Source organism: Gasterosteus aculeatus, chromosome 13 (genome assembly GCF_964276395.1).
Source record: "Gasterosteus aculeatus chromosome 13, fGasAcu3.hap1.1, whole genome shotgun sequence".
Classification (NCBI taxonomy): Eukaryota; Metazoa; Chordata; class Actinopteri; order Perciformes; family Gasterosteidae; genus Gasterosteus; species Gasterosteus aculeatus.
The window spans coordinates 15845244-15860785 of record NC_135701.1 but is presented as its reverse complement, the minus strand read 5'-3'; the positions used below and the strand labels follow the sequence as shown (position 1 = coordinate 15860785).

General features: G+C 43.5%; 2 protein-coding genes across 6 annotated transcripts in view; one reads left to right on the top strand and one right to left on the bottom strand.

The window, feature by feature from the left end:
• Positions 1-15251, bottom strand: part of glt1d1 (glycosyltransferase 1 domain containing 1) — a 20550-nt gene extending 5299 nt beyond the window's left edge. For 2 of the 4 annotated variants that reach the window (XR_005713898.2, XM_040194924.2), the window contains exons 1-7: positions 14941-15189; positions 14150-14301; positions 13904-14009; positions 12601-12652; positions 11679-11715; positions 11142-11198; positions 612-710 (exon numbers count right to left, since the gene is read on the bottom strand). Coding sequence is in view for 2 of the 4 variants with exons in the window: in XM_040194924.2 (XP_040050858.2) it covers positions 612-710; positions 11142-11198; positions 11679-11715; positions 12601-12652; positions 13904-14009; positions 14150-14301; positions 14941-15077 (640 nt within the window). In the remaining 2 variants the exon portion in view is untranslated. Of the gene's footprint in view, positions 1-611; positions 711-11141; positions 11199-11678; positions 11716-12600; positions 12653-13903; positions 14010-14149; positions 14302-14689 lie in introns of all 4 variants that reach the window. The other 2 variants (XR_013452006.1, XM_040194925.2) reach the window with 2 other exon arrangements.
• Positions 15234-15542, top strand: part of slc15a4 (solute carrier family 15 member 4) — a 20381-nt gene continuing 20072 nt past the window's right edge. Inside the window, exon 1 of one of the 2 annotated variants that reach the window (XM_040194922.2) lies at positions 15234-15517. In XM_040194922.2, the coding sequence (XP_040050856.1) occupies positions 15383-15517 (135 nt within the window). In that variant the 5' untranslated portion in view covers positions 15234-15382. The remainder of the gene's footprint in view (positions 15518-15542) is intronic. The other variant, XM_040194923.2, reaches the window with a different exon arrangement.

Sequence of the window (15542 nt, the reverse complement as noted above, 5' to 3'; positions counted from 1 at the left end):
AATTTGAGGCCCTATAGTGCTTGAAATTCACATATAACAAAAGATGACAAATAAAAAAGAACCCAGCTGCACACCGAATCTCAAGGTTGAATATATTCGATGCATGTAAGATATATAGCACAGTAACATCCATTTATTATCATCCGCTTATTCAGCATCGGGTCGCGTTCTGACCCTGCTTCCCCTTCCTGGGCAGTGTGATGGTCTGCCAGAACCTCCTCGAGGACAAGTACTTCTCTATGGCCTCCCCCAACTCCTCCCACGCCGGCTGAACCCACTCACCACCAGGTCAGTTATAATCCTTCTTATATTTAACTTTGTATGTGCTTTAAAATGGTGGGCAGTAAAACAGTAGTAATGCTCAGCAAGGTAACACGGGGCATAACGTCCTAGTTGGGCTTCCACGAGCCGTCAGGAGGATCTCGATGCCCTTCCACATGATTGTTTTAATTATCTGAAATGGTAGCACAGGAAAGCAAACAGAGTGGTTTTGCAATTTGGGAGGTTACCTGACATTTAGTTACCACAGCTTCCTGCTGTATTATTTGACTATAACTTTGTCCTAAGTTGTTCATTACCAGCACACGTACTTTCTGAAATACGATGTTTACCTGAAAAAACGTCCACCAGATAGAGGGGGTCCTTGACTCTCCTGAGGCCACAGACCAACAGGAAGACGCGCAGCTCGTCCATGAGCTCGACGCCTAAACCTGCAGAGGAGCCGGCGCAATATTCAAACACTGCATGAGAAACATCCCGGTTACATCGGCAGATAATGAAAGCAATACATCACCCAAGGTCACGGGGAAAATAAGACGGCAGTGACGAATGTACTCGCACAACTCTCTGATCGCAGTTGCAGCGTTCAGCAGGGAACTGGACTGTTGAATACATTGGAAGGTTGCAGCCTAATCGGTGTGTAATACGGCATCCTAACGACAGAGCCAGTGTTTGGGTGACAATTTGCTCACTGAAAAGCCTCAGAATAAAATGTGCTAATCCAACATCACACTGACAAAATACTTTTTTTTTTTTATTTTGTATCTTGCTTTAATTGAGAGAGAGTGTGTGCAAATAAATCGTCCCTTTCCCCGGATCATCCATCCGAACTTAAATCCGGAGATTAGTCAGAAGCTGGCAGGCACACAACCGTGCTCGCTGCCAACCACTACTGTTCTACACCTGACCTCCCAAATCCTGACCCGGACAACGCAGCCCTGCAGTTTGAGGATGACAGCACACACGCTGGAGTGGAAGTCTCTTGACTTAAAAAATAAATAAATAAATAAGCAGACTCTGCATTGAAATGAAAAACAACATGGACACATTTTCTCATTCAACTCAATAGCTTGACTGGGGGCCATGTGGCCCATCTTGGCTTGCGCATCAGCCCACAACACTAAGCTACAGCTGACAGAAAGGTCACCAGCCTTTGAGAGAGCAGGTTATTACCCAGTGGAGGGGTTTTATGAGGACTGAAGGGGGGGGGGGTGTGTGTGTGTAAAGGCAACACTTAAGGTTGAGTTCTACTTGCTAAACATAGAAGTAGATGGATATTTTAACATTAGAGGGTCATAGAATACATTTTTAATCCCCGATGCTCCTTTCATAAATCCTAAATGGTGACACGGCGTTGAACAAGAATTTAAGGGAAGTACAAAATAAGCCAATAATAAAAATGTATTTTAGAAGTGTCCCTGACAAACCGAGAATCAAACCATTTCCAAAATAACACCAGACAGATACAATCACGTGCTTAGAGCACAGTGACAGCTGATCCCCTGCTGACAGATAAGCACAGATCAGGAGGGTGAAGCAGCTCTTTTAATGCTGTTAAAGCATCTTAAAATGACCGAGTGGCGTCTGGGCAGTGACCCTGATCCTAGGGGCCGATTGTCATGAGAGATCATCATCTGCGGGAAGTATCGAACAGAGATTCACTGGAGGAGAAACAAATGTGTCTCTACCTCGGAGAGGGATCCAGGAGGAGGATGGCTGGAATAATACAGGAGCACAGATATGCCTAAATTAGATATGAAATCGAGAAATAATGATAAGAAATATCCCTTTGGATCCGACGACACAATTCATCTTTCCTCGGGGGGAGAAAGACAAATTTGTTCAAATCATCAGCTGTGCCAGCAGCAGTCTTTTCCCTCTCTCTCTTTCTGTAGTTCTGTGAGCTATAAGCAAAAACATTTTTGTTCGTTTGCCTTTGATTTCAAAAAGGGTATTCTGAACAACCCCCATGTGCTTTAATGTGCACGCATGGATCGCACACATCTATTTGAGCTCCTCCTAATCTGTTTTGTGGCAAAGGTTGATATAGACAACATATATTGCAGGGAAATAATGAGAATACACCTTGTAAAAGATACCTTAACTAACAAAGCTTCACAAATGAGAAACATTAAGCCAATAAAGAGGTTTTTTAAAAGCCAACTGGCAGATTTACAGCAATGTTTCCTTAAAGTGCACCGTCCCGTATCAAATAAACCAATAAATAAATATCAACCATTCTATTGAATTACAGGGAATGTTTAAAAGCGGCTCCAGTTTGCGAGGCGCTTGTCACAAAGCTCACAACAGCTCTAGCGAGCCTCCTTCTCTCCACATCAGCATGTTCAGAAAAACCCAATAATAAAAGGAAAGAAAAACACTTACGTTCAGCCAAAATGACTAAATGAATAAAGCATTCCCTCCAATTATACAAAACGGGGCTTGACTCCACTACGAACTCGTCAATGTAGTTTAATCACCGAGGACAACAAGGCCACTTCTACACAGGATACGCAGCAGCACCAACACCGTCCCCTAATTATGTTGGCACACTAGAAGATGATAGCAGGCGTTAAACTTGACACCTGACCTTGTCCTCTGATTCTTAATTAAACAGAATCAATCACACAGACTTCCCTGGGCGATTTATTTAATAACCAAACAATCCCTTGAGGATCACGCAGCTGGACGAGGCGACAACAGACCCCCCGCTTGTTTACTCTCATCCCACAGTGAATCAAAGCGCCGCACTGCTGATCATGGAGGCTCCCATCTCACAAGCCCCCCCCCCCCCCCCCCCCATACAATATATGTTTCACTCAAACCATGACACACCTTCATTCAACTAGCCTACTGTTACGGACCTGCCGGCTCCTCCTCCTCGTTTTGTCTATTTGCATCTCCCCTACAGGTGAGCGGAGCACAGGTGTGACGGGTTTCCTATGATTCCTTCCAGGAACACCTGGGATGGCTTTATGTATCCTGAGGGGTTTAAAAGCTGGGGAGATCTGGTGGAAGGAGGGCTGCCGCTTCTCCTTCTCTCCCGCACCGTTTTGCTGATTTTGTTTCCTTTTACATGACTTTTCACATACCCTGATTGCATACGCTTTCAGTTCTCCTGACTAACACTTATACCGACTTTATTTACTTTACGTTGCTCATTCGTTGTCCTTAATAAACGGTATTTTCTTTCAATCAACTCATCCGCGTGGTCTTCCCTCTCTGTTGCATGGCCAGGCACAGGCAGAACGTAACAGAATTGGGGGCTCGTCCGGGATCGATCCAAAACGACGTCGGTAAATATATATAAAAAAAATATATATAATAATGTATGCGTTTGAATGTATTGAGACCGTTTCGTTTAGGTGCGTCTGATTCGGAAAGTGCTTTTGATCGTTCATTGATTCGAACGTGTTTTTTTGGGAAGACGCACGCGGATTAAGGGGAAAATCAATTGCGTTTGGAACAATTGGTTTATTTATTTATTTTGTTGGTGCGTGAGAGGAGGAGAACAATTAGGTAAATTTGTACCTTGGCCGTCGTTAAAGTAGGCCAGGTTGAAGTATTGGCGGTGAGCGATTGTTTGACAAGTGTAGGTCTGCACTGCGCGTCAAGATTGATCGATTTGATAAAGTATTCGATAAAATTATCAGAGCTTTACGAGTGCCCGTTAGTTGTAATGTTTGTTATTTTAGTTTGTTATTTTTGTGCTATCCTGGGCAGAGGGCACCGTCGTGGAAGCCTTCTTTAACGGCATTTTGTCGGGGAAGTTAAGGCTCCGCTGATATCGTGTAATAAAGATCTCTGTCCTTGGGATATGCATGAAGAGGATCGCTATTTTTTTCTTTCTTTCTACAGGGCAGCTCTGTTTTGTCTCGTCTGATGCGCAGTGTGGTAGCCACATTTGCATTGGGAAAAGGTGAGCTTGTTATCTTTATTTGCAAGAATTGTATGGGGTAAAAATCGTTTCATTTGTATGGCTAGTTTGGAGGATTTTTTTGTTACTCCATCCGTGGAGGTTTTGAATAATTTGACAAAGGATCAGTTGCGCCGGGTTTGTGACCATTATGGCCTTGACTTAGGTTTACCAAGAACAGCAAAATTAGCCCAGATTAGATTGTCCGTTCAGGCTGAATTGGTTGTTAAGAATATTTTGTCACCTGAATCTAAAATTATGGATGATTTGGGAGAAGCACTGTCGACACCTCATTCGACAGGGTGTTCTAAGGTGGCGCTCACGTTTGAGCAACAAAAGGTGTTGCTAGAAATGCAACAGGAAGAGAGAGAAGCTCAACGTGAGGCAGAACGTCAAGAGAGAGAAGCTCAACGAGAGGCAGATCGACAGGAAAGAGAAGCTAAACGCGAGTTAGAGATGGAAAGAATAAAAAGTGAACGTGATGTGGCGTTGGAACGGCTAAGACTGAGTGCTGAAGGTAGGCTTCCAGTTGATGGGGAGGAGGGTCCTGCTCCTAGGGAGTCTTTGCGTTCCCCTGATATATCTAGCATGGTTAGGTTGCTGCCAAAATTCAATGAAAGAGATCCAGATATTTTCTTTTCTTTATTTGAGAGTGTGGCTGATGACCGTGGCTGGACTGACTCTGAAAGAACGTTGCTAATCCAAAGTGTTCTTGTAGGTAGAGCGCAAGAAGCGTTTATTGCCTTGCCTGTACCAGATCGAAAAAAGTATGTCAAAGTAAAAGAGGCAGTGCTTAAAATTTATGAATTGGTTCCTGAGGCTTATCGTTTGCGGTTTCGCAGTTGGAGAAAGGGAGAAAAACAGACTTGTACAGAGGTAGCGAGGGAATTGTACAGCCACTTTAATCGTTGGTGCTCCGCGGTGGGAGTCACTACTTTTGAAGAATTGTCTAACCTGATTGTTTTAGAACAGTTCAGAAACATCCTTCCGGAGCGCGTCGCTACACATATATTTGAGCAGAAGATGAAAACCGCAGCGGAAGCCGCAGTTGTGGCTGACGATTTTGCTTTGACACACAAGTATAGTTTAAAAGACACAGGTCAGATTTATCAGGAAAAACGTTTTGGACGTTTCAATAGAGCTTTGGGGTCTTCTTCGTTGGGTTCATTTGAGTCACCTACTCAGAGTAGAGTAGATTCACATTCCAATCAGTCACACAGAGGTGCTGTGAGTTTTCGCAGAGATTCTAGGTTTTCTGCGTTTACACCTGCCAGTCAGGCTAAGAATGATGCTGATGTGTGTCGATACTGCTTGGAAAAGGGGCACTGGAAGAGAGACTGTCCTGTGTTAAAGGGGAAAAGTCAGAGAAAGGGTACTGAGGTAGTTAGGGGGGTCACACTTGCTGTATCTGAGCCTGTTAGACCTGCTAAAGTTGTGATGGGTGAGACCGAGGTTAAATCTGAAGGCATTGTGACGCCATTTCAGCTATCAGGCCTTTGCTCTGTTGGGGCCAGTGAGAGAAACGGTGGTCCTGACTCAGTTGTGCCTGGGGGAAGTGGTTATTTTCCTTTTGTTACGGATGGGTTAGTTTCACTGGTGGGTAGTTCCAACCAAGTGCCAGTTAAGATACTTAGGGACACAGGGGCGTCTGAGTCTTTTATCTTGGAGTCTGTATTGCCTTTTTCTGCAGACTCTAGTACTGGGAACAATGTTTTAGTCCGGGGGATTGGGTTGCAAGTTGTCTCTGTTCCATTGCACAGGATTAATCTGCAGTCGGATTTAGTGCAAGGGGAAGTATCAATAGCAGTTCGCCCTTCTTTACCAATAGAGGGCGTCCATCTTCTTTTAGGTAACAACCTGGCTGGAGAACGTGTCTGGCGTGATGTACTGCCCCCTGTAATTGTTAACAATGTTCCTTCTATTCCAGCCGACAGTGACGTTGGTGGTCAGAATTTGACTGTCTTTACAGCTTGTGCCGTGACACGGGCTATGAGTCGTGCCTCTAATGATGATGTTTCTCAGAGTAGAGAGTTTAAGTCTGTTGTTGTGCCTAATTTACCACCATCTCTCTCTCATAGTGATTTTGTTGCAGCTCAAAAGGAGGATGCAACATTGAAAGATCTGTTCGTTGGGGTGTTAACGGCTGTGGAGTTGCGAAATGCGTCGCGAGGGTATTTTATTCAGGATGGGTTGTTGATCCGGAAGTGGTCCTCTCACACTGACGACGGGGTTGATGATCCAGTGTTTCAAGTGATCGTACCATGTAAGTTTAGAGACCTGGTCCTACAGACAGCTCATGGGAATGTAGCGGGGCACTTGGGGGTTAGAAAAACCTATGACCGTCTTATGAAGTACTTCTATTGGCCTCGCATAAAGAAGGATGTGGCAACCTTCATTAAGACGTGTCATGTATGCCAGTTGACGGGGAAGCCAAATCAGGTGTTAAAGCCAGCTCCACTTTACCCTATTCCAGCTCTAGGGAAACCATTTGAAAATTTGTTAATTGATTGTGTAGGACCATTGCCTTCATCTAAGTCAGGGAGTGTTTACCTGCTGACGGTAATGTGTCAGTCTACCCGGTATCCCGCTGCCTATGCGTTGCGTACAATCACAACTAGGTCGGTGGTGAAAGCCCTTTCACAGTTTATTTCCATCTTTGGTATCCCTCACACTATACAGAGTGATAGAGGCTCTAACTTTACGTCACGCATATTCAGAGAGGTGCTCGAGCAGTTGCGTGTGAAACATCAGCGTAGTAGTGCCTATCACGCCCAGAGCCAAGGTGCTCTGGAGCGTTTTCATCAGACACTGAAGTCGCTTCTCAGGGGTTATTGTGTCGAGCTTAACAGAGACTGGGAAGAGGGACTCCCATGGTTGATGTTGGCGGCACGAGAGGTAACCCAGGAGAGCACGGGTTTCTCGCCTAATGATCTGGTCTTTGGACATAGAGTTCGGGGGCCTTTAGCGGTCTTACAGGGGGAGCTGAAATGTCCTGAGTCTCCTGTTAATTTGTTGGACTACGTAAATGGTTTTCGTCGTAGGTTGTTTTTGGCCTGTGAGATGGCGACAGACAAACTTACAAAAACCCAACAGAAAATGAAGAGTTGGTATGACCGTCGAGCTGAGCCAAGGGTGTTCAGTCCTGGGGATCAGGTATTAGCATTATTACCGATAGCAAATTCTCCGTTCCTTGCAAAATATTCAGGTCCTTATAAGATTGTTCGAAAAGTGTCAGACCTCAATTATTTACTTTCTACACCCAATCGTAGGCGTTCCACTCAGCTCTGTCACATAAATCTGTTGAAATCCTACCACAGCAGGTTTCCAGTCTCTGCGGCAGCAGAGTCTAGTGACCTGGTTATTCCAGTTTCTTTAGCCGCAGTTGTCGGGGCTCCTAGGGCCATTAAGACTCCCTACATGGGGGCAGAAAGTAGTGGTGAAGATGTGGTAGGACCTGATGACTGTGTGCTGAAACCTCGTCTGAGGAACTCTGAGAAACTGGCAGAGTTAAATACATTGTTTGGACATTTGCCAGGGGAGCGTGCATCAGAACTGTCGTCTTTGTTGTCTGATTTCCCTTCTCTATTTTCAGATACACCATCATGTACTCATTTAATTGAGCATGATATTGATGTTGGTGATGCAGAACCAATAAGACAGCGGTTCTATCGGGTGTCACAAGACAAACAGCGACACCTAGAGGCAGAGGTGAAGTACCTGTTGGAAAATGGTTTGGCTAAGCCTTCCTATTCAAGTTGGTCTTCACCCTGTATATTGGTCAGTAAACCTGATGGGACTAATAGATTCTGTACCGATTATCGTAAATTGAATAACATCACAAAATCAGATTCTTTTCCACTCCCAAGGGTTGAAGATTGTGTTGATCGGGTAGGATCAGCAAAGTTTGTGAGTAAATTTGACCTATTGAAAGGATATTATCAAGTCCCATTGTCATCTCGAGCTCAGGAAGTTTCAGCCTTTATAACACCATCTGGGTTATATTCCTATTCGGTTATGAGTTTCGGGTTACGAAATGCTCCAGCCACATTTCAACGACTTATGAACCGTGTTGTTTCTGGGTTGCAGGGATGCGCTGTGTACCTCGATGATGTGGTTGTGTATAGCGAGGAGTGGTCTGAACATCTGGACCGTATTCGGGCTCTCTTTTCTAGGCTTGTTGATGCTCGCCTCACTGTAAATCTAGCCAAGTGTGAGTTTGCCCAGGCTACAGTTGCATACTTGGGGAAGATCGTAGGGCAGGGGCAAGTGAAGCCGGTCCATGCTAAGGTGGTGGCTATTGATAAGTTTCCTGTCCCTACCAACAAAACAGAGTTGCGGCGGTTTTTGGGCATGGTAGGGTATTACCGCAGCTTTTGTTCAAACTTTTCTACAGTAGTAGCCCCTTTGACTAATCTGTTAAAAGATAAAGTGAAGTTTGAATGGACTGTGACCTCTCAAACTGCTTTTGATAATGTCAAGTTGTTGATGACTTCTGCCCCAGTTTTGATGGCACCCCGTTTTGATCAGCCTTTCCAGATGCAGGTTGACGCAAGCCATGTGGGGGCTGGTGCGGTGCTCCTGCAGAGTGATGAGCAGGGGGTGGATAGGCCAACATGTTACTTCTCAAGAAAGTTTAATTGTCATCAGTTGAATTATTCGACTATTGAGAAGGAAACATTGGCGTTAATCTGGGGTCTACAGCAGTTTGATGTGTATCTAGCTGGGGGCGCTGTTCCTATCACTGTCTACTCGGATCACAATCCACTGACATTCCTCCACACTTTAAAGAGTCTTAGTCAGCGCCTTATGCGTTGGGCTTTATTTTTGCAGCCATACAATTTGCACATACGGCACATTCGGGGCGTGGACAATGTCATGGCTGACGCTTTGTCCCGTGCTCCGGGTGGGCTGGAGTGAATGCTTTGCCTTGGCCTCTATCTCTCTCTCTTCCTGTCTCTCCACTCTTCTTCCGCTTAATCTCCTTAAATGTAGCTTTCCAGGTACCGGGATTTGCGGGAGCTCTTGGTATGCGGGAGGGTGATTGGAGCTGCTGGAGAGTAGAGTGGTTTTTGGCCTGTGGACAAAAGGGTTCCTGTGTCCAGTCCATGTGAATGGGCTGTCAACATACCGAAACGAAAGTTAAGTGCTCATTTTGAGTTTATAGATTCATTTAAAAAAATTAAGAATGTTTTGTTTATTTTTTTTGTGTGGGGTTTCGAACATTTTTATTGCAGAGGCCTTTAGGGGCCTCTGTCTTAAGGGAGGGGGTGTTACGGACCTGCCGGCTCCTCCTCCTCGTTTTGTCTATTTGCATCTCCCCTACAGGTGAGCGGAGCACAGGTGTGACGGGTTTCCTATGATTCCTTCCAGGAACACCTGGGATGGCTTTATGTATCCTGAGGGGTTTAAAAGCTGGGGAGATCTGGTGGAAGGAGGGCTGCCGCTTCTCCTTCTCTCCCGCACCGTTTTGCTGATTTTGTTTCCTTTTACATGACTTTTCACATACCCTGATTGCATACGCTTTCAGTTCTCCTGACTAACACTTATACCGACTTTATTTACTTTACGTTGCTCATTCGTTGTCCTTAATAAACGGTATTTTCTTTCAATCAACTCATCCGCGTGGTCTTCCCTCTCTGTTGCATGGCCAGGCACAGGCAGAACGTAACACTACATATAACTTAACAACTGCTTTTAGTAACGTTTCCTTTATGTCAGGGCGGAACACAGATGGTGGTCTTCAACGGAGGACAGACATCATTTATTAGACTGTAGAAAGACCACCAAATGAAGACTAAGAATGATCCTTTAAGTATTCAGTTTATGATAACTAAAGTAAATATGCAGAGGGGGGTGGGGGGGGGGGATCAGTTATCATTTTATTTGATAACTTCTGTCTTGTTATATACAAACACTCCAGTGCCTTGTTAAAGCACTGTGGTGATAACACTGACGTTAAAGCCACGCGATCCACAAAAGAATGTACACTATCAGACTCAAAACCCAGACAATGTTTGCAGCACTAAAAGCACCCATGAATCAGATTGCAGTGCTTTTATCACATCGCTGAGGGAAAGCTACAGTGTGACTCATATTTCCAGTAACAAACAGAGAAGTGACGGTAGGAAATTAGTATTACTTGCACTGGTTGTGAAAAATGGACCCGGGTTAGAGCTATTAATCAACTGGTGCTCTCTGCATTCAACGTTGCTATATATGACCACAAATGTTCCCGGGATGGACACGACCTTGCGATTGTTAAAATCCCCCATGTTTGTGGAGCGGACGCTCCGAGTAACGGTGTATATTTACTAAGCCATTCAAATGGGAGTTGGAGGACTGAAGTAGAGAAGGGTGAAGGGAATTCAGCTTCAAACTCTGGCCTCCCTGACAAGCACATTGATGCATTTAAAATAGCACAGAATAAATGTATGCTCTCTGATTGTTACTTCTCAGAAGGGGGATGTATCCATCATGCTCTCAGCGGGGGCTATTACTAATAGTGGAGGAAAGGAGAGGGGGATAAAGTAGAATACGGCAGAGGGCATTTATGTAGAGTGCGGTGCAAACTGGTACGTCTGTGGATAGCAGGTCGAAACAATCCCAATGACACCTATTTTTCAGGAAGACTGAATTTCAGTGTAGTTACTATTGACTGACTCAGTCTGACCCAAATTGGAAGTTAAAAAGTACAAAATCTTAACTTCAAATACGGTATTCTCTAAGAATGACAAACAATTTCAGAATGTATTATTCAGCCAAGACCAAAAACTATAAAACAATATGACCACAGTCTTACCCTTAGAATAGCTTTCATTGTGAAACATTTTCTATTGAAGGCAAATAATAGAATAAAAATGATAAACTTAACAAACTGTCCAGAATGCAGCCTGTGGATCGTCACGTCTCTAATTAGACAATAGCTGCAGGGAGCAGTAAATAGTACCTGAGCTCCTCAAGAATTCAGTCCAGCAGAATTTCTCACTGACTTCCGTCTGGATGCCTTTAAAATGACACAAACAAGAACAAGGCACAGTCTTCATGTTTGAGCGGAGTACAATTTAAGCATTCATCATGCAAAAGGATAACAATGTGTGCCTTCTAGTTCAAATGTAAATAAGTAAGTCCAGAATTGTCTTTGCGATCTTGAACTTTGTTTTTCTAATATTCCAAAACCGTCATTCATATGAAACATTTTACATGTGGCAACATTTTACTGATCAAATTGGGTGTAAAATTCCCACAGCTGGCCCACTACTCTCTAATCTATGCAGGGACACTACTGGCCAATAAATGCAGCTGCAACATATAGGAGTGATTTGAGTTGTCCTGTATGGCACGTTGGCCAATGGAGAGAGCAAATACAACTTGGTCGAACAGACAGCATGACGATGAAGGGAAAAAAGGTCTATGCTTATTAATTTAAGAATTGAATGACACATAGTGATGCACAAGGAGAGGACATGGCTCCTGCAGTGCTTACCTTGAGGTTGGACATAGATTTTACAGCTCTGGGACAGCTTCAAAGAAGGAAATTGGAAAATTCTGATTAAAAAAAGGTACAAAGACGTAGACAAGGAGAGGACACAAGAGTGTTTGAAATCATTTAGAATATTGTAATGTTTGTTCACATAAATTACGCTTGATTACTACGAACGGTGTCACACAACAGGGAGAGACAATCAATGCTTGTCGTGCTCCAAACGTATTCAAATCCAAACTTTGAAAGAGAGTCAGGAAATCAGTTGCTTGGATAATGGGGTAACTACAAAATAAATCAGAGGGAATGGAAAGACAATTGAGTGGATGCTATCACACTGGATTCATTCCCCGTGTGTTTTCCTTCATAATAAAAAGCGAGGCGATGCCTCTCAGTGTCGGTCTGTCTGCCTGCTGTCAGGACTAAATTGCAGAGATTAAGCACACCACTCTGCTCAATCTCTAATCTGAAAATAAAATACAATGATATTGTTTTATTGCCAAACCATTACAGGCCAGGCAATTGTGTTTGTATATTAAAATCCCTTCTGCTGTGTTTATGGGAGCTGTCAGGATTCTGCTGTAGGCAGATTTGCCGTAAAATGCAAACAAAACACTTTTGCCCTCAATACTTTTTATAGTATTTTTTTTGTAGTAGAGGCCTTCATGTTGAAATACTGCTTATGGCAGTCAGACTGGAGAATTGTGATGCAGGTAGCCATAAGAATATTGAATTAGGTACAAAGACAACAGAGATATTCTGTAGTAAAACTGAACTGAGTAGAACTGGAAACATACACACGTCTCATGGTAGAGCGGCTTGCACATGTAATGCAATGGGTCAGTGCTGAATATTTGAGCATTTGAGCTGCTGCAGTTGGACTGTTAAAATAAAAAATGAAAAAAAAAAAAGAATATAATCGTACCAAAAATAACTTTGCCTCTTCTTTCAGTTTGTCTGTAAATGCAACCGCAAACCTAATAGAAAGACAGAAAGACTTTAATATCACAACTTTGAAAGCCATTTATGTAAAAACAAGAACTACCATTGTTACTATTTTAGGCGTTTCGACAATTTGGTAACAGAAGTAAAAGACAAATGTCTCAAGGCTACGGCTGAACACGTGAGAGCAGAGGAACAGCAAATGAAGGCAAAAGGATTTAAGGATGAATACATCAAGAATACAAAGAGGAAAACAAAGGGAATGTAGAGCAAAGATCAGTGAGGAGATATTAATTTGCGTGCATTATTAAATAGGCCAACGGGCTCAGAGTGGTGACTGAATTTCATGATCAAGGTTTGTGTGAGAAGCCACTAGCAGCGGGAGGTGCGCGGATTCAGATGTTTGAAGTTTTGAGACTTGATTCCCCCCCGTCCTCCCAGAAGGCAATAGTCCCCTTAGATTTACGAGGTGGACGCCCCGGCTTCTACTGCATTTTCATCATAACGAGGACAGAGACGCCGCGGTCTGCTGATTAGGCACAAGGCAGAACATTGATACGCTTGTGTGCACATTTACTTCTCAGTTCTGAACCAGGGGAGAACAGCCGGAGCTGGCCTGCATCTGTTCAGCCTCAGTCTTTAAAGCTTTAACAGGTTTTGGATCTTCATGCATTTTGTAATACCTACATTTCTAGGATGATTTCATTAGCTTCATTTATATAGAGCATGTGAAGAGGAACAGCTTTGTTTTGAGCATGTAAAGCAATGCAGACGTTGTTAATATGAGAAAGACTGACAATCACTTTGCGTAGTGAAATTAAAGTTGGAGTTTTCTTGATTTCATGAGGAGAAGTTTAGTTAGGAGGTTTAAGTGGTTGCATTTACTTCCTGCTTGTACTTCAGGATGGTGACGTCTGCATCGAACTTCAATAAAAGGAAGTAAAACACGTTGTGATGCATTATTTGAATATTTGGTACTAATAGTCAATGAAGTCTATCATTGATATTGATCGAGAGGGTTGTGCAGCCACATTTATATCACATATTCAAAAGACGACAAGTCTCATGTTGTTATGCTTTGCTATGAGTGCTGTAAAACGCTTAGACTACAGTACAAACATGTACTTTATTGTGTGTATTGTTTTTACGCAAAGTGTGATGTTTTTTTTTTTAATAAACGTTTTCTTACACATTTTAGAAATGATGTGCATCCGGAGTAAAATGCATGTACCTAGTTTGGAGCTATTTGGACTTTAATAGGTTAAAATAGCATGCGGCAACATCACCTGGCTTTCAGTAGCACCCGCTCCATAACCACACGTTTCTGCTCAACTTTCACATCTTCATTTATGTCTGTTCCGCCAAAGATAACACCAAAGGGTACTTGGATGTCTGGTGTAAAGGTTAGACATAAAACAGAAATGTCCTGACATTTTTTTTTGGGGTGACACAAAACAGCTTGTAGGTCAAAAGTATGTTAACAAACACAAATAAGATGAGTGAATAGATCTTAGAACGGCGAGGACGTTTACCTAAGAGAAGACTGCCTGCTCTGAACAGATGGATGGCCAGGGCACCTTCAAAAGGAGGATGCCCAGATATTAGATTGGCCACCTCAGCAGAAGATTGAAACGCAGCTGCATCTCTGAGCTCACAGGTGTGTCCTGCTGATTCAATGTGGGACCTGAAACAAAGGGAACATATGAATACGGATTGGCTGGTTGGTAGGCGGGATGGTTAAACGACAAACATTAAAACTCACTAATCTAAAAAATCGTTTTACCATCATCCAAAGATTTGTTTGGTGTCTTGCTGTTGTCTAGTCTGTTTTCTACCTACAGCTTCCTCTTCCTGAATCCTGTTAGGTGATAAAACTACTGTGCAGTAAGGTCGGTGGTTGAATCATGTTATAACTGATTAACTACAACCATTGCACAGTTAAGCAGACAGCTGACCTTAGAGAAAGCCCTGGATAAGTTAACTGTACCACAGTTGCCCAATACAGGCCTCACCAGGTAAACGATCATTAGCAACCGCTGCTCAAGCTAGCACTTAGCAACAAGGACAATTACCTTATTCTCTCAGCTGTTGTGTGGTTCCCAGTTTTGGGGCTGAGACAAGCAAGGAAGAGTAATTTCATATCTTCACTAAACGCCGGTCCGAGGAGACAACGAGGTTTAAGTAAGCACATGCACCGTTAAAACCAGGTGGAAAACCGCAGCAAGCAGAGTGTCTCAAGTGTTGTTTCAGTGGGTTCGCTAAACTGAACTCCTGGTACATTTCCTGGACCCATGGTTAGAAGTTACACGTTGAGCAGGGTTACCTCACTGCTTGGCAGTGTCCCGCACGCTTGCAATGTTTACACGTCCGTCTGCTATTCTGTCCCCCTGGAAACACACGGTGGTACCACATATTGTACAGTGACGGTAGGCCCATTCCGGTGTCTTGTTTCGAGACCATCTTTTTTAAACTGAGTAAAAAAAAAGAAGAGAGAATACCAGCCGGAGCACACTGCTGTCTGCTGTCATGTGTGTCAATTGAAGAAAAAAAGAAGAAGAAGAAGAAGAAAAAAATCTCTACCACTTCCTTCTGACGATAGTACGTCTGCGTGACCGGAACAAACTTCCAAACTACACGGATAGGCCGCAGCCGGTCCGCTGTACAAGTCTGCTCGGGTACATATAGTTTGTAGATCGTTTCTCGAGCGACGACAGTGTGACCGTTTGTTGACTGTGAGCTGTGTGTCACGCGACAAACGCGGGTTTATGTTGACTTCCAGTTCTCCTTTGACAAAGTGCTCATTTAAGACGACCCAAGTTAAACGTTTGAGTGGTAAATGTTATCTTTGTTCATGGCGATATTCGAAGACCATTAGGACAAAGTTCGATAAATTAAAAAAGGTAATGTAAAACCCACTTCTTACTA